Raw genomic sequence first — 18,747 nt, 5'->3', positions numbered from 1 at the left:
ATCTTGCATGGCAACGGCACGTTCTTTATATATGTAGCCGTTAACGTTAATATAACGTCTTCGTGCGTAACGTTACGTCTGTCAAAGCTCGCATAGTTTGCATAGCCCCATGTGCAACGAAAGAGAGCTCGAGAAGAAAGATAGAAAGAAAGAATGAATGAATGGATGGACGGACGCACGAACGAAAAGGGGGGCTAGTACTGTACATGTGTTTTGAATGTTTTGCTATGTTCAATTCCGACCTAACAACTGACAACCAAAAGAGACATTAGAATTCAGTCAAAAATTGAATCCCAATGCACGAACAGTCTCTTTTGTCCATGGTGCACCGGTGTATCACCCCGCAGGTTCAAACACCTGTCAGATTAGACTACCATGGACATATCGAACCTGCTCCCTACTGGACAAAATACGACGTTGCCTTGATTACTAATCTCCAATGTCAGACACCAGCAACCCCGCGTCACACGTGACGTTGTTTGAATAGCAAATGAATATCAAATTAAATTTTGTCACCATTACATTGCCAGTTCGATTTCCCTCGGCAGATTGGCATTTCCTTTCATCTTACAGATAAAGTATTTAATAGAATGTGAAATGCATTTTACACATCAATGTTAGTCTAACCGTGTATAGTATTTTCTTCTTAGTTGCTTCTTATTGCAATGTAGTAACGTTATAACAAGAAGCTTTGAAATCATGTCACTAGATATCCGCGACACCATGACCATGCAGACGACTCGGTAAGATCGTAATTTATGCGGTCATGTGCCAGAATGCAATCAGTTTCTCGTGTAACGTTTGTTATGCTTCCCACGTCTGCAGTACGTGATACAAAGAACGTAGACATTGTCCTTCCGTACCGGAGTAACGTTACATGTATTGAAATGTTGATCGTGGTAAATATTAGTTCGATTGAGTCGTGAAACAATTCGCTTATCATCATCGGGAGGTCTAACTTAAGTCTACCACTGACTAACTACGCCGGGAGAATATTTGCCAGGGATTCACTTGGAGGCCTAGGGTTGCAGATTGGAAACTCTCTGCGTAAGCGACTCCCTTCATACAATGTACAATTCACTCTTTTTGGCCAATTTCTACCATTTTTCCAGCGATCCGCGGGGCCTGGTAGAGGCTAGTCTAACTTCAAGTCAAAAAGATACGAGTGTACCGTCTCGATTTCTTAATTCAGAGTTGACGCTAGGGAGTGGCGGATTACTAGTATTAGAAAGCTTAAGTTGCGCAAGATCTGGCAACAATGTTGCGCAATTTAAACTGACACGCCCCCTTGACACGCCCAAGGCTCAGGTGAAGTCACCTGAGTTTTTTTATTCGTCCCCCAGGATGCACCGCGCCGTCTCGCCCTACTTCACTTCCAAGATGGCGGACAGCGCGAGCGAGATGAGCGAGAGTGAGTCGACAGATGGGGGAGGGAGTAAGGCCACCTCTCCCACAGAGGAGCTCCACAACCGCATCAGTTCTCTGCAGCAGGAGAACAGAGTTCTCAAGATAGAGTTGGAGACCTTCAGGATGCGCTGCAAGGCGCTACAGGAGGAGAACAAGGCGCTCCGCAAGGCCAGTGTGTCTATCGTAAGTTGCCCCCGTCTGGCTTGTCTTGGCACCCTGAAAACAATTGTTATTTTGGTCGTGAAGGTAGTTATTCTTAACGATTGACACGCCAGGAGACTCCAAATGCTCTAAGATATAGCAGAGGAAGGGACTAGGCTCCATATGGATAAGTTGATATGTCTGAAAACGCAGAGATATGGGCCCCATGCCCGTGACCCTTGAAGAAAATAAAATGTCCCAGACGGGCCATTTGTTTTTGTGGAGGCACGTGATATCATGTTCGCTCCATTTTCCATCGCCTGACTTTTGTTGTCCTTTCACAAGTCCGAACATGCCACCCTTTCGCCGTGTCGGGTTTTCCCTATGTGTGTCCCTCCTGCATGGAAACACGGGCAAATATAGAAGTCATTTTTTTATGGTCAGCTACTGTCGCAGTGTTTGTGATTAAAGCCAAGTTTAGATTTCACAACAACAACAGCACCATTGGCACCGCATTCTTATAAAGGCCACCCTGCAAATTATCTTGATTTGGTTTTGTGGTGTTGTGGGAGTTGCTAGCTTTAAGAATGTCCCGAGGGAAGATGGTTGGCAGATTTGTAAGATGTGTCTTAAATCACAATCTGATTTTTTCAAGTCTTGTTGTTTGTTAAGGGGCTAAAAAATTATAAACATCTCATAGTTGCATTAACCAATACAATATCAGTGCATCTTGTATTAAATAGAAATGACTGTCAAAACCACAGCAGTGTGGGTTACATGTTAGAGCGATTGTGAATGCTCAAATCCAAAACTGGCAGAAAGTAGCTGGCAGATTTAATTTTAAGATTGGTGTACACAAAATGATAACAATTTGTCCCAGAGAAGCTTACAGAGCTGCCGTTTGCACTCATAATCCCTTGTCATATCGAGGGAATGTCAACAACATGGCAGTTATCGAATATGAAATTGTCTCCGCCCTTAACTTAAGAAGCATTGGTGTCTTGATTCAAACATGGAGGGAAGGAAAGCAGGACCTGCTTGAATTATAAAAGAGACATAATCAATTCCTTGCTGCCCCTTGGAGAATTCTTGTCTCCTCCTTGAGTCATTAGGTTCCTTCCAAGGTGTCCGCCGAGCCCATTCCATCTATCTGTCACAGACAGGTGACGCCATCGCATCTGGAAAATCAGCAGAATTAGGAAATTCCCATGCCTGGATGATCATGGCTGATTAAACCAATTTGTCTCCTTCATGCATAATTTTTATGGTCACATCCGCCAAGGACCCTGGCATTTGATGTTGCCATATCTAAATCTCTGTTTGTCCAATTTTCTATGTCACTTTATAGTCTTTACATATTTAGACATGCTCATATATGCTTGTCTGAAATATGTCCACTTGATCCTCACATTTTATCAAATCAGAGAGTCATTTACTCCAGAACATTTGAAGCTGCCCCTCCCCTCCCAAATTGTGACATTGGTTATTGTATTACAGCTCAGCCAGTAAAGGGCGGTTGGAATATTTCAACTTGACCTTGCAGTGGGTGGCATCTGTCATGTTTTATTGAGTCATAACCTTTATATAAAGTCAATAGCATTTTTCATCATGGACATGTGTATGTGTTGTGATGGAGAAATGTTTTCTTGTTGTAATTTGTACTTCTGGTTTTGTGTAGCTTTTCATGCCAATCTTTAGAAACAATTGCTTTAAGTATAAACATGAGGACCTAATGTGTATTGCTGTTATATTAGCTAAATAAATAGATAAAAATTGCTGTAGTCATGTAATATACCATACAGGAGACACTACAACTGTATGGATTACTATACCAACATGGTTCTACATTCATTAGCCCTGCTCTGTACCACCCACAAACAGCTGATCACTGAGACCCTCCCAAAACAGAGTTGAGTCATGGCCAGAAATAGATGTTTACCTCACCCATGCCTCAGTCCTTTGTTAAACAAACTGTTAAAATAATCAAGAGTTCAACTGTGGCTTTGATAAGAGGAACAACATTCCAGAACAGCCGCACAGCGTTAAATAAAGAAGTAGCAGGGCAGAAATGATAGTAAAGAGAAGGATACTAGTGTTTCAAAACAGAACTGCTGACTCAGGGATGTCTTTCACTGTGGATTTTTGGCAGGCTTACAAAAAATTTCTTGAATCCTCTATTGCAATGTGCACAGCAATATCATATTCCCCCCCATAACACACCCTCTTCAGTGATGTGTACTTCCCAATTCAATAAAATGGGTTTGTCAGCTAAAATACATCAGCGTCAAGTGATAGAAATCGTGAGCTACATCGTAGTATGCCCCAAAGCCTTATACCCTGAGTTATTGGTCTCTTGCAGGATTAGATGCTTTCATTTCCCTTCCTTTCCGGTGGCAGTTATTGGGATGTCTGGACACTAGCAGATGGCGAGATATAAACCTGGGTTTTGTGTAATTTACTGTGGGGAGGGTGAAATCCCCTGATTTATCTATGTTGGGATTAGAAAGCCCCTTTATTTGTCATATTTGTCATCTGAAATTATAATTAGGGGAGAACATTAGCGTTCTCTGTCTGGGTTCTGAGTCATGTACATGTAGTTGTAGATTCATAATATACATGTACAGTAGGCGATTCAGCCATCTGTGCTATTACTTGAATGTACATGTACCTCAATACTAAGTCGTAACTACGTATACAGTATATGTCGTATATCATTTGAAAAGTAACTGCAAAGAATTTGAAATTGAAAGTGTAGTGTACTATGTCTACAGTGTAAAAAATGCTAACATTATTTGAGATTGAAGGTGAAAAATAGATTTCCAGGCATGGTCCAGATATTGTATTGCTTTGACTAAAGTTTGAGTTTGAAATTGTTTTCTCCAAAGGAAAATCAAATTTTGTAGGCTAGAGTGTCAAAATATCAATAATTCACATGAAAATCAATACATTTTGGTCAATAATAGATATACCATTTCCAAGCTGTTAGATCTTGCGATAAGAACAACATAGATTTTAAGAAAACCAAACTTATAGTTTGTGAGATTTCAGTTGCCTCTGAATTTGCATGTTGCTTAACTCTAAGTCTAATTTGATATGTTGGTGTCTCTACTTTTTGTTTTTAAGCAGTACTGTACTCATAATACTAATCTTTGCAAGCACTTTCTCTGACTTGATAAATGTACATATAATATATAACATAATGAACCTAGATCTAGAGGTTTGACATTTTTAGTCTCTACATGAACCCAAGTATGTAACCTCCTTAATGAACCTGAGTGATTTTGTATGCCCAGGTCCAACTCTAGATCTTCTGTATCCCACTGGGAGCTTGACCTGTGGGTTAGTGACCTTGAGAAGACTGAGCCCTCAGGTCATGTTCTGGATAAGGCCATTCATACTTAATTTTACTGATGACATTCGTGCATATATAGATGTTTATCTAATTTCTGAAATAAAAGTCTCACTCCTTCAAAACAACTGGTATAACTAATAAGGTTTTCAACAAAGCATACACTTAGATTTTTAGTACATTGGTAAAACTCATTAGTGTCCAGGCCACCCGTCCATATTATCACCACCAGGCCATTATATGGCTCTCACAGTCACTTCCTGTGGGAAGTCTCATCCCTCTTGTACAAAAATCAATATGCCACTTAAGATGGGGGGGGGGCACTTTACCTCCATTTTATGGTGGTTTTGGAGTCTTAGTGCAGAAAAAGCCAAACTTAATTAAAGGGGAGTATATCAAAATATTTTCACACAATATCCTAGTTACTATTTCATTATCATATTTTAATGTACAAATATTTAGAATATATTCAAAATCCATGCACAGCATCTTGTGATACAGGTAACGTAATGTCATTGTCAAGCTTGGTATAACTGACAAAACATTACTGTTTCATCTGCATACAGAATACAGTGTATGAGGAAAGAATATTAGCCAGTACATAAAGTCTTCAAACCGTGGAGTCATTCCCATGATGTATCTTGATTTGATATATCTAATGTTGGACTATCTGGCAACTTTTATTCTTTCTAATTGCAATAGTGGTGCAAATTCTTTTTAAAATTCTTGAGTTTTAATTCTTATTCATGAACAGCCATGGTAGAATGGAAACATCCTTAATGAAGTGGTTCCTTTTGGACGCAATGAATGAACTTCTGAACAGGGCCCAGAACTGTGCACATACATGTAGATAAGGCTTATGGGATGCAGAATTAGATTATAGACATTAGGTTACTGCCAAGGCCTACGTCAGGTGATTGTAGATAGCAGATAGTAGATGGGAGAAAAAACAGAAAATGACACAATTAACCTTCTCCCTGCTAAAGGAGATTTAATACCAGATTTGTGTTCATTATGGGATTTGGCAGCAGGGAGAAGGTTAACTAGAGAGGCAATGATTGTTAAGTGTGTACCCTTATGTTACTAAGAGTAAAAAAGATCAAAGTGCAGAAGGGATTCTACAATTTTGGGCTCCCTAGCAATATTTTCAGGTACTGCAGCATTACAGACTGTTACCCCCTTCCTGAAAGTAATGTGGTATAGTCCATTATACCATTTCCCTTAACAGAATTCAGATGTCAATTATTGTTTTCTCTCCCAAGAAAATCATGATACACGAGGAGTCATGATATATCCCTTATCAGTAAACCTGATTATTATATCATAGCTGACAACATCCTCTGTTCCTCTCACAGCAAGCCCGTGCAGAGCAGGAGGAGGAGTTCATCAGTAACACACTGCTGAAGAAGATCCAGTCTCTGAAGAAGGAGAAGGAGAAACTGGCCATGAACTACGAGCAGGAGGAAGAGTTCCTCACCAACGACCTGTCACGCAAGCTCATGAAGGTACAGTATAATCAGCATCAACATTCATCCCTCAGGTTACAATTCAGGGGTTCATCTAAATCGGGAAAGAGGGGCACTGCGCCCTCTTGTTTCAGCCCAGCGCCCCCTTGTCAAATTCAGATTTAAGCTTAATTTCTAGCATACAGGCTTCTTTCAGTGATTGATTCTTCCCTAAAATACATAGAATTCGCTCCCTCGCCTGTGTGTTCTCCCTCTTGTTTAATGTTTCTAGAAAAACCCCTGGGTTACATAAATTGTTCATGTATATCTGCCACTTTGAAAAGCATTGTGTTTGAAAGATGTCTAGTGCAGCATCCCCAGGTATGCAGGTAAATAGACAAGAGTGCATTACCGGTATGCTTGGGGGATGTTGTATTTGGAGATCACTGTAGACATGGTGGCAGATAAACATGTACGTGACCTGGCAGAATCATTTAGTAGACTTTATCTAAAAGCTTACGTCATAGTTTCAGTAGAAAGAGTTGTCTAAATGCTTGTGAACAGGAATGTGTAAAACTCAGTTGTCTTGTTTGTACAGTTGCAAAGTTATGTCTATTAGAATGATGTAATCTTTATCTTGAGCAGAGTACTGTGTGTGTACCCAATACCCTTAACATCATGGTCTAGTCATCTGTTCTTCCCTGTTGTCTGTTTTATCATCAACCCTTTCCCTTACAGACCAATCCTTTATAATCCTGCCTGCATCTGCCAAAATGTAGAAATGCAAAATAAAAACATGACAATAGAAATATTCAATGGCAATGCAGCTACTCTCTCATTGGTTCAACCGCTAATACCATGCTGTCATTGATTGGGCTGTTAATTGTGAAGGACAGTCAGGATCGTTCTATTCTGGAACTAAGGGCCAATTTACACAAGCTTTTCTAGATATCTGGACTGCAGATATCTGCCAGGCGACAGCTTTTTTCTGTGTCTAGACAGGAATTTCATGGTCTTAATGAGGGTTTTTTTAGATGTCGGAAAAATTTCAGCCGACCACTCTGAAGCGTTCGCCCGACAACTCAGCGGGAGTCCCCGACTGCTCCAGCCGGACGTCTAAACAGAATGTGTCGCGTAGTAGACATCTGGAGGTTGGGGTTCACGCTAGTTTACATATTTGGCGGGCGATAAAGCGGGAAACCTTCTTAGCATCAAGGACCATTTGTTCCCAAACGGACGACGGACTTCTTTCGTGATGCCAGATCGTTCGGTGGATCGGCCCTCCCCCTCCGCCACAACAAGGGCAGCGAGTAGGAACGCAGCGTTGATTCTGACCGGTCGCTGTCGTCTTCCCCGGTACCTCAAACGCCTCTTACGCTCAACCCTTGCTTGCTGCCTCATGTTTAGCCACACGCGAGTCAGATAAAGAAAGAATACCATCTGATTCATTATGACGAAAAACACAGGCGGTTCTCCCGCCATTTTGAAACGCGCGCTGTATGTCAAAGGTCACGAGTGCAATCAGTGCACTGCGTGAGTCCTGCGGTACCTCCTGTCGGTGTGTATAAATGCGTCCAGATATCTAAGGCTCAGATGTCGGCGGATTTTTTTAGATATCTGGAAAAACTCTGTATAAATTGGGCCTAATACAAATTTAACAGCATCAATGCACCTTAAACAAGAAGATAGTTTAAGCTTTATTCATATTCCAAAAGATCACATTCCAGAATATTCAGAAACAGTTCCAATAGCCAACAAGTGCAACAGTCCCATTTTTCTCTGCAGTTGTGTTATACAAAGTCAAAGCCAACGTATGTTAAGAGTTGATTGACATAGTCTTGTGGTTGATTTCCCAGCTGTGAGATTTCCTCCAGAGCTGGTTTGTGGGATTGGTGGTTTTCCTGTGTGTGACTGTGGAATGTAGAGGATGTAGGTTGTCTCCAGGGCAGGAAGTGTTGGGACAGCAAGCATGATTCTTCTCTTCCTGTGGGCTGGAAGTGTCACACAAGTTAGAACACCGGTTCTCTTTGAATGTGGGCAGACACTGTGTGAATTTAGAAAATCTAGTTATAGGTTTGACAATTGTCAATCCTGTTCTATTTTTTTTAGAAAATCTTTTTACTTCTTACTAAACCTCCATTAAAACTTCACTTGAGCAGGAGTTCTAGATCAACAACTCTTGAGGAGCATTGTTTGTGTTTATATGTTAAAAATTCATTTTTGGAAATAGGTGAATCTAACCTAAAAATATAGGTGCACAGAAAAACTTTGGATGCACAACATGAAATAATTAATGAAGCCAAATGTTTTTGTGAACTTCAAATGCTAAATAAGTAATACTACAAAGCTTTTCTTCTCTTTCACTTGAATGTCAAGAATACATGACATTGTATGCTGTAGAGCAGTATACAATGTACAACCTTACACAAAAATCTAGGACTGATTCACCAGTGCACCCCATGATCAACATGTAGGTACACAGCTCCAATTTTGGATGCACAAAAGTGCATTGCATAAATCATGCACTTTGTATTTTGAGCCCTGTTTTGTTTTTGTTTATGTTTATGTTCAGCTGTGAGGAGAAGGTCCAACTGGAGCAGACCCTGGAGCAGGAGCAGGAGTTCCAGGTTAACAAACTCATGAGTAAGATTGTTTATATTTGTTGTTTTTGTTTATGTTTAGCTGCGAGAGGAGAAGGTCCAACTGGAGCAGACCCTGGAGCAGGAGCAGGAGTTCCAGGTTAACAAACTCATGAGTAAGATTGTTTATATTTGTTGTTTTTGTTTATGTTTAGCTGCGTGAGGAGAAGGTCCAACTGGAGCAGACCCTGGAGCAGGAGCAGGAGTTCCAGGTTAACAAACTCATGAGGAAGATTGTGTATATTTGTTGTTTATGTTTATGTTTAGCTGCGAGAGGAGAAGGTCCAACTGGAGCAGACCCAGGAGCAGGAGTTCCAGGTTAACAAACTCACAAGTAAGATTGTTTATATTTGTTGTTTATGTTTATGTTTAGCTGCGAGAGGAGAAGGTCCAACTGGAGCAGACCCTGGAGCAGGAGCAGGAGTTCCAGGTTAACAAACTCATGAGGAAGATCGAGAAGCTCGAGAACGAGATCCACCAGAAGCAAAACAACTTGGAACAGGTTAGACCCAGGAACAACTTTGCTGCATGCAATCAACACAAGGAATAGGATTGTCGATGTAAACATAAAGGGGGAATATGTGTTGACTGTGACTGTTGAAGGTGACAGCTTCTTTTACAGTCAAAACTGCCCAAGAAAGGGACCAATAAAATCTGGTCTATGTGGACAGGTCGTCACCATAGACAGGATTCTTAATGCTTGTGTCAGTGGGGAAAATTATCTGAGTGACCACTAAAGAGTGGTCACAATGGCCAGGTTGTCCATGTCGAGTTGTTCACTTGTTTAGTTTTTAATTGTATATTTGAAGAAATGTTGTTAATAAAAGGATGATTAACAGAACAGAGCTTTGAAGACATGCTCTTGCTCAATGTAGAAAAGTTAATGGGGAAAGAAAGAAAAAGTCAGTAACAAGACCTTTGCCCTTCCCAGCTGCGTCGTGAGAAGGTGGAGCTAGAGAACACCCTGGAGCAGGAGCAGGAGGCCCTGGTCAACCGGCTGTGGAAACGCATGGACAGACTGGAGGCAGAGAAAAGGTCAGTATCAATGTCAAGGTTGTCTCCAGCTTTGAATTTTTCTCCATCCCTCTCATTGTTTGAGAGTCAATGTATTAATTTTTCGTTGTTAAATCTGTCATTTTAAGTCTAAAAAATGCATTTTCATCAATTTCCTGTCGTGAGGTCCTAATTTTTGGATGGATAGGGTGAAATCTTGACATTTTTACAGCCAAATAAGTAAATCAAATCCTGATCATAGTGCACCTCTTCCCTCATCACCTCAATGAAAAGTGGCCTGCAGACCAATTTGACCTTCTTATGAATAAACAAGGCTTCAGACCATATAATACCCACCTGCAACATGCAAAATTGCAGGTTACAGAAACAATTTCCAACTACTTACGATTTGCCAAGCTAAAAGAATACATTTTGTGAATATTATGAATCTTGAAAACAAAATATAACAGTTGAATATTTTGATGTGACAAATTCACCAGGCTGCTTCAGGAGAGGCTGGACCAGCCGGTGTCTGCGCCCCCCTCCCCACGGGAACTGACGGAGGGCGACACTGCACAGAACCTGACCATGCACGTACAGTACCTGCGCAACGAGGTGTCCAAGCTCAGGAGACAACTGGAGCTGGCACAGCAAGAGCGTGAGTACTAACAGACAAGGGCTCCATTACAAGGTTTTAGAAGACAAATGTAGCTCTAGCTCTCTAGTCTGAAATGACTTTTTACACACACATGCACAATTACAAGTTTGATCAGGCAAGTCACTGCAGTCTGGAAAGACAAGAAAGATATTGGGATGACAAAATTTGCATGTACATTTTGTACATGTCATGCAGGAAGCAAAATAGATAGTTGCTCAAGCTTATGCTATGGTCACATTTCCAAACCTTTACCTGGTGGGGCAGTTTGCTAGAACAAAAAGTATGGTATAGAAGACAACAAAACGGTAAAAAATTATCATTAGCATAATTTGTGTATATTTCTTGACACTTTTAGTTTTGATTCCCGCATTCCAGGCCCAGTTTGAAATGTGACCATAGCATTAGTTAGAATGGATTACTTCAACACATGTCTGTGTGACGTTAGTGAATATGTTGTTCACACATATGGGCATTTACTGTTGCCTCAGCTTATACTTACTTGTTACACCAGCTACCTTTGGCCATACCTGCCTCAGTTTTATTCTGTTTCACATCAAAGGCTGCACAACTAGCCAGAAAATACTTCTAAGGGCTAGCCAGCAAAGTCTGTGCTAATAGGTTTGGTCCACTCCAACTCTAATTCATAAGTGTGTAGTGGGTTGTTGAACATGTTGAGAGTGTGGCTCATCTGTCCTACAGATGCGGAGAAGATGGCGCACTACGTTGCAGAGGAGAAGCAGATTAAGGAGGAGAACGTGAGGCTGCAGCGGAAGCTCCTGCGCGAGATGGAGAGAAGAGAGGCGCTGAGCAGACAGCTGTCGGAGAGCGAGTCCAGTCTGGAGATGGACGAGGAGAGGTCCGAATCTTTTTTTTTCCACGTTCTTTTTATTCTGCCAACATAAAACAAATATAGACATGCATAGCACAGACGTTGTAATAAAAAAAAAGTATAACACAAAAATAGTCAACAGAAACAAACTCATGCAAATTACGAAAATATGCTTAGTTAGAACCCATTCATGATAAAGAATTATAACAATTTGCAACCAAACATAGTCACTATGTTTGGTTCTTCTTACATGTACCTTCACATGTAGGAGCTTATGTTTCAGTAACATTGGGTTCTTTCTTTGTTTTTGAAGAGGGTAAGTCTGGGTGTAAGGAAATGTAAGATTAAGTACATGTGAGGAAGCAGATATTTGGAAGGGTACATGCTAAATCACAATCTTTTCTGTCTGCTTATTTTTCTGACAGAAAATCATCCCAAAACAAGGCTGTCAGATGTTACTAAGAACTTTATCCTTCAATTATTTACCAACCACAGAAAACTATCCATGGATTTTGTGTGTTTTCAGGGCCTTTAGATTTAATGAGATGGCGTCCCATGGATGGGATCCGACCACATGCGGTGTCCAGCCCCACCCCCTACTCTCCCATTTCTAGTTGCTCCATGTTGTAACTTATATTTTTGGTGTATTTTCAGGGCCTTTAATGAGATGGCGTCCCATGAAGGGATCCAACCACGTACAGTATCCAGCCCCACCCCCTACTCTCCCATTTCTAGTCACTCCATGTTGTAAATCTTTTCTATGTTTTCAGGGCCTTCAATGAGATGGCGTCCCATGGAGGGATCCGACCACGTACAGTATCCAGCCCCATCCCCTACTCCCCCTCCTCTAGTCGCTCCATGTCACCAGGTGGGAATGAAGGACAAAGTAGGAAACCTCTCACGTTTGTCTTCACACTTGTGATATGTGGACACTTTTGTTCCAAACAAGACGTTTTTCTTCAACAAAATTCATGCTGTCGAAGCCAAGCATATCTTAGATATGTTGATTTGATCAATGGAAACACTGCTATCTTGCTACTGGTAAAATCACAGGAAAAAGATCCCTGGTTATCTTTTTTGTCTAATTTTCAAAAATTTTATGACTTTTTAACCCAAAAATTGTGGCAACATAAACTATTCCTTTTGTAGTCAGTTTAAGTTATGTTCAGAGGTAATATTTGTTGTGTAAACAAGAATAAAGGAATTTTTGTTTACTTTCAATGTTACTTTAATGTTTCCTGAAAAAAATTGTGATTTATCTAATCATTTTGTCAATGAAAAATTAGAGAAACTGTCCACAGATCACAAACTGTTGTACATTTTTCATGTCTTTTTACAACTTGCTTGTTCTACTCTGGACAAACTAAGCATCTTGCGCAGCTACATGTAATACTATATGGAGTTTTTGTAAACATACAAATGTAGTCATCTGAAGACATTACAGACATGTATGTCCATGTCACATGATATGACATGCACAAGGACTGCAGCATTGAACCCCAACTTGTGCATGAAAAATATGTGTAGTTACTGTATTAGAGTTATTTGAAATAGCAGAGTCTGCTCAATTTTGGGATCCCAGCAATAGGTGCATGTAGAACTGTATGTAAATCATACATGAACTATGTCACAGCACATGCAGCGACAGCCAAGATTCAAGGGTGTGAAATTAGATCGAGCAGGTTTCAGTCTACCAGTCAGTATGCGGCAACATCATCACAACATATTGCCCTTATTAGTCCAGGCAGTTGACAATACTTTGATTACTGGGATTGTTGATGATATTTTTTAACCTTGGCCCCCTTAGGTGCGACTTTCAGCCACTCTCCGTTTGGCCCTCCCTCGCCACTCAGCCGCTGCTCTTCCTCCAGCTGTAGTTTCCAGTCTACTCCCAGCATGCACTTCACCAGCATGTCACCACCTCTGGTAAGTCTGTCTGTTCCCTTTCTGCTAAAGGTCGTAGGTCATGTGTATAGAGAGAATGTAGAGCCCAGAAAGTATCAGTCATGTTAGTTACATTCAAACGGTTATGGTATTAGTTGCTATCAGAACGGTTTAAATTCAACTTGAACTGATGAGAAGTTAAGGGACCTTGTAAGCACTACACAATATTTTTTCTCAGCCTTTGATGGTGCAATCTGAAGTGCTCTCCCTGATTGCAGAAGATCTATGTACATGTATTAACTAGTGCATGCTCAAGTTTTCTATCTATTTTTCAAATTTAGTTGTATAATTTCTGTTTTTTCTATCATTAATGTGTTGAGTTTTATTCATCGTGTTTTAGACTGAAAGCTTGATTGACTTGAAGACAAACCAAACCACAGGCATGTATAAATACCATCTATGTATTCTTTGTAACCATGCATATGTAGAAGCCATCCTTAAACGCTCATATAAAGATTTAGAAGCTGAGATCCTCAAGTCAAGGACTTAATGTGATTTTGCCTGTTTTCCAGCGGCCAGCCAGCAGGCCCTCTTCCATTAGTAGCCCTGACAAGGGATTCGCCAAGCCTGCCTCCCCCTCTACATAGTGGCTCGCTCCAGCCATATGCACTACAACTGGCCACTGTGGTTTGTACAAATGTAAATTAATGTTCAGCATAGCGATGTATAACTGTTGCCTTCCGCAATGAAAATGAAAACCGAATGTGACGTTGCTATCAGTGCTTCACTGTGGTGTCTATAGGATACCCTTGACAATGCTTTGGGTATGTAAATGTTAAGTTAGATTCAATTAGAGAAGTTGAATGGGTTATACAGAGGGACACATCGTGTTCAATATCAGAGATAGCGTAAATTTGTAGCCAGTTGATTGGAGAGAAGAGTTATTATTTTCTTTGCTGACTATCCTTTGTAAATGCTATCGGAAAGAAATGTGAGAGCTATTCCTATGTGGTATTGATTTAAAGTTTATATAGTGACTTGGTGCTGAGTTGGACTGAGGCCACTGCTGCTGTTTTCTTTATAACTTTCCACTAAGAAGCCACAAAGTTCTATCTTTTTGTTATCATTTCTAGATTTTTCATTTGTTGCTTTCACATTCTGGTAGAATATTGTCGCCTTTGTTAAAAGCTGTTATGACTTACAAAAGATCTTTGGCTTGATGTTTGGAGTTAAATACTTGACAATGTGTGCTGATCACCTTATAAAGTGTGTATCTAGGAATGTTCCCATGGTTCTAAGAGGGTTGATTTGGTGTTAAATTAGTATATCTCTCCCAAATTTTGGGTGCCAATCATCTTCAAGTTTCTTCTGAAAATTACTTTTCTGGTCAGATGAGTACCACTATACACTGAATTTTCATTCTACTTTATCTTTTGATGACAAGGTTTACTGAATTTAGACCCTTGTTTGCAACCCTGAACCTTTGGAAATCCTTGTATCCACAACTTTGATTTACTTTGATCATCTCTGTTATTTTCTATCAATTTTGACCGGAAATTTATGAAAAGAGGTGTATCGATTGTGAAGCCTATGAAGTACAATAAATTGTAATTGTAGTAGATTGTTGATTGACAAAGTGTATTCAATAAGATACGTGTAAAGATATGGGAACATTATGTATAATGTATTGCATGGTGTTATACTGGAAGCAAAAAAACTGTGCAGCTTTCTTTAAGTCAAAAATACATTTGACTCTTCTGCATTTGAAATTTCATTCCAAGTTTAAATCCTTTATTTACAAATTGGAGTTGATTTTCCCTCAAGAAAGTTTATCCCAGTACTGATTTTTCTTAGCAAAACAAGCTATCAGAGGGACATGAATGTCAAAAGAGATTTGTTATCTGTATTTTCTTTTTAAGTTTTGAAGTGTCAACTCTTTTTTCTTCACAGTTTTTGCCATGGAAGTTGGTAGTTCAGGACAACATGTACTGACTTTTTGTTATTTGCTTAGAAAAATGTGTCAATATTCACAGATGTAAAATATGAGTGATGTGTTCCAGAAGCTAGCTGGCATTCTCAACCCACTTAGTGCTGAAGGAGCCTTGAAAAGTGTTGCTTGTATCTGGGTACATCGCAAAACTGAAATTGTCACACTGAGTCATCGAAATACAAATGTAGATGCATGGCTGATGCAATGAAGCTTGTTTAGCTCAATAAAAAAGCCCTGTATACATGTAGTGAATTGTATATTTAGATGATTGGCAGAATATAAAACCAACTCAACAACTGCCTTGCACTGCGCCACACTGTAATAAGTAATGTATACATGCTAACAACTACCGTACTACAAGTTATTTGACAGGCTACATTAGTAAATACAACTTTGACAGTGACTTTAGAACTGTCACATATATGCACTACGGAAACCTCTTAACACAAAGCAGTAAAACACTCTAACTATTGAGTATGGTTTTACTAAGTCAATTGTTATGGGAACCTGGAAACTGAGTAATTAGTAATTGTAGCAAAATACAAGGGACTACAGAAATGTCAATGTATAAAGACAATACCACATGGAAACATAAAAGTTTAAAGCCTTTGTAGAATACCTTTGGTTAAAGAAAGCCGTTGTGGAGACATTGTAATGTCTTGTTTGGATAATCTCTACCAGTGTGTATTTCTTTTGCTTAGAGATGAAAAAAAGGCAATATTGCTGAAGACGTAAGCTAAATATGTGGAGGAAGTAAACATTTAAACATTGATTGTATGTTTTACTTTTGATCTGATTTAAACCCTGTGACTAAAAGATAATGTACACAAACAGGTACAAAGGTTAGAACATTACGACTATCATGTAACAATGGAGTGACATATTTAGTAAGTCGTCAGATTGATATATGCCATGCCGATATTTGAAATGGGAACTTTATTTGTGTAACAGTGGATGCTATAACGTCAGAATTGACTTAAATTCCTTGACTAGTATATGCAGTGATGGCTCTGCTAAAAATCTTTATAGAACTTGTCTTCTTTCTGTGAAGTTGTTCAGACTAGAATCAGCATTAGTGACTACAGTTGTAGTTACACATAGATTTCATGTTGTAGCTTCTTCAATAGTTCCAACTGAATGGAGACTTTAGCCAAACTTGTTAGATTTGACCTGGTAAATGTATCAACAAAGTAGTGTTCATTTGTATGTGTTAACCTGTAAAATGATAGGCAAACATATCTAATGACATCCATCATTGAAAGTTGGAACAATTACTGACTATGCTTTGCGAAATGCGGCCAGTTGGTGATTAAGTAGCATTTATTGAAAACTGTGGCTATAAAGAATGAACTGTATCATTATAGATAAATAACACAACTAATTAGAACAACTTGAATTTATTGAGGTTAGCTGTGATGTAATCTTCATGGGGACGTAGTCAAGGATTGAGTGCGAGATGACAAAATATGCTGAGAAGGCAAACCAGAAAGAACATTATGTACAGTGAAAATTATGTGGTGTTTCAATAGATGCAGAAAGAGGTAATGAAATATTAATGTTGCTAGTTGTAGTAAATATCATATTGGTGTGTGAGAGAGTATGCTTCCAAAGGGTTGAATGAAAAGTCATTTCAAAGTAAATGAAGAGTTATTTCAAAGTGAGACTTGTTGATGACCTACGTAATGTACAGAGAGGAGCTTGGTTTATGCTGTTTTGTTTGGCGAATAAGCCTGTTGCAAATAAAGCACTTTGATGCTGAAGAGTCTTGTGTCATGTTCTTCATCGGAGGGGTGAATTATGTTTGTTTTCGGTCTGTCAGTGTGTGTGTGTGTGAGAGAGAGAGAGAAAGTGAATGAGTGAGTGAGTGAAGCCTTGCTGGGACAGAGCGCACATTGAATTTCATTGATAAAAAACATCTTTTTATGCTTTGTGTGTTTTGCTGTCTGAGTGAGTGAGTTAATCAAGAAGTTGTGGGTGAATCTTTATTTTGTGTGAGTGAGTGAGTGAGTGAGTGAGTGAGTGAGTGAGTGAGTGAGTGAGTGAGTGAGTGAGTAAATCAAGAAGTTGTTGGTGAATTTTTATTTTGGGTGAGTGAGTGAGTGAGTGAGTGTGTGACCGAGTGAGTAAATCAAGAAATTGTTGGTGAATTTTTATTTTTGTTGTGTGGGAAGGACCATGGAGGTTTTAACCTTATTGGAAGGACTTGCCAAAAAGACTTGCCAAAAAGAAAAAAACTGAAAAGTTTAATTTGATTGTGGCCCCTAGCAGCTTGATTTGGTGCGGCATCTTGTGTGGTTAGCTTCAGCAATGTCAGGATGTTTGGTTCTCGTTCCTTTTCTACTTCTCTTGTATCTGTGATGCCTGACAGATGTAACAAGTGGCCTTTCATTGTAGTCATTCGTTATGCGCTGTACTACGCTTGCTGCAGTTTTTTCCTTCGCCGCTTGATGTCGCTGTTGAATAAAGCATACTTGGACCGTAGGAATCGCGGATCCTCACACTATCCGTCACTTTCAAGACGATGATACTAGCAGTTGAAATTCAAATAACTGAAGAAACCTGATTTTGCGACAAGCTTTTCTTTGATTTTTTTTTTCGCTTAATAGCTCCGAGACGTTTTTCCTTCATCATTTTGCTGCTCCTGAATCACAATGGCCATTACATAGTCAAGTCAAGTCAAGTTTATTGTACAACAATTGCATCAGGTACAATGTACGGCAAATAACATGGAATATATGGTATCGTCGTCTACTCTGGTTTAGGAAGACACGGGTTGCTTCAACCGTTTACAAAGTGAGTGAATTCAAAGTTTTGACGTCCTGAAAACCGACACAGGTAATAACTACATGAAAGTGTATTTCTTTCCTTATCGGTGCATACACACGGACATGATATCAAACAAATGTTACAAATTTAATCAACTACACAGAATTTGAAATCGACTTTGTTTCATTTTCATTGTTTCAGACATACCGCTATTTACAGCACCTCTGCACGGTTTTCCCCTTCGTTCTGATGTTACTGTTGTTTCACCTTTGACAGTAAGTAAAATCGCAGACCAGAAAACTGATTTTTGCCCAGAAAAACATGATGCACAGCTGTCTCTTAACACCTCAAGTGCGCCTTGCACCTTTGTGTGCCCGGCTCCGTACCTTATTTGTGCGAGAATAACCCGTCTTGGTGGTGGAAGCACTTTCCTGTTTGAACGTTGAACAAACTGTTGACACAGCTGTGTAGGGAGGGGTGCCATGTGGCACAGGATTGGGAGGAACTTTCGTCGAACGTAAAACCCACTAGTCACAAAAATAACAACGAGAAGACAGTAAAGCGAAACCACTGAATTTTTTCAGAAATTCTCCGTTCTTAATTGCATAATAGCTGAACAATTACGCTAACAAACAGCTAGACAATA

At 39.7% G+C, this 18,747-nt stretch overlaps 1 protein-coding gene across 1 annotated transcript; it reads left to right on the top strand.

Annotated features, from left to right (window-relative positions):
• Positions 1-1,356: 1,356 nt before the first annotated feature.
• Positions 1,357-17,095, top strand: LOC136448170 (coiled-coil domain-containing protein 6-like). The gene is made up of 9 exons (XM_066447347.1): positions 1,357-1,590; positions 6,253-6,402; positions 9,355-9,483; positions 9,913-10,016; positions 10,475-10,632; positions 11,332-11,488; positions 12,232-12,329; positions 13,269-13,387; positions 13,918-17,095. Exons 1-9 carry the CDS (start codon positions 1,381-1,383, stop codon positions 13,990-13,992), a joined length of 1,200 nt encoding a protein of 399 aa, XP_066303444.1. The 5' UTR covers positions 1,357-1,380; the 3' UTR covers positions 13,993-17,095.
• Positions 17,096-18,747: the final 1,652 nt, after the last annotated feature.

This window comes from Branchiostoma lanceolatum, chromosome 14, assembly GCF_035083965.1.
Source record: "Branchiostoma lanceolatum isolate klBraLanc5 chromosome 14, klBraLanc5.hap2, whole genome shotgun sequence".
NCBI lineage: Eukaryota > Metazoa > Chordata > Leptocardii > Amphioxiformes > Branchiostomatidae > Branchiostoma > Branchiostoma lanceolatum.
Note: the sequence above shows the minus strand (reverse complement) of the source record. Positions and strands in the feature narration are given on the sequence as shown.

Coding starts and splice junctions, on each gene's coding strand:
- LOC136448170 (XM_066447347.1), top strand. CDS start 1,381: ATGGCGGACAGCGCGAGCGAGATGAGCGAGAGTGAGTCGACAGATGGG. Junction 6,403..9,354: donor TGTCACGCAAGCTCATGAAG/GTACAGTATAAT, acceptor GTTTATGTTTAG/CTGCGAGAGGAGAAGGTCCA. Junction 10,633..11,331: donor GGAGCTGGCACAGCAAGAGC/GTGAGTACTAAC, acceptor TCTGTCCTACAG/ATGCGGAGAAGATGGCGCAC.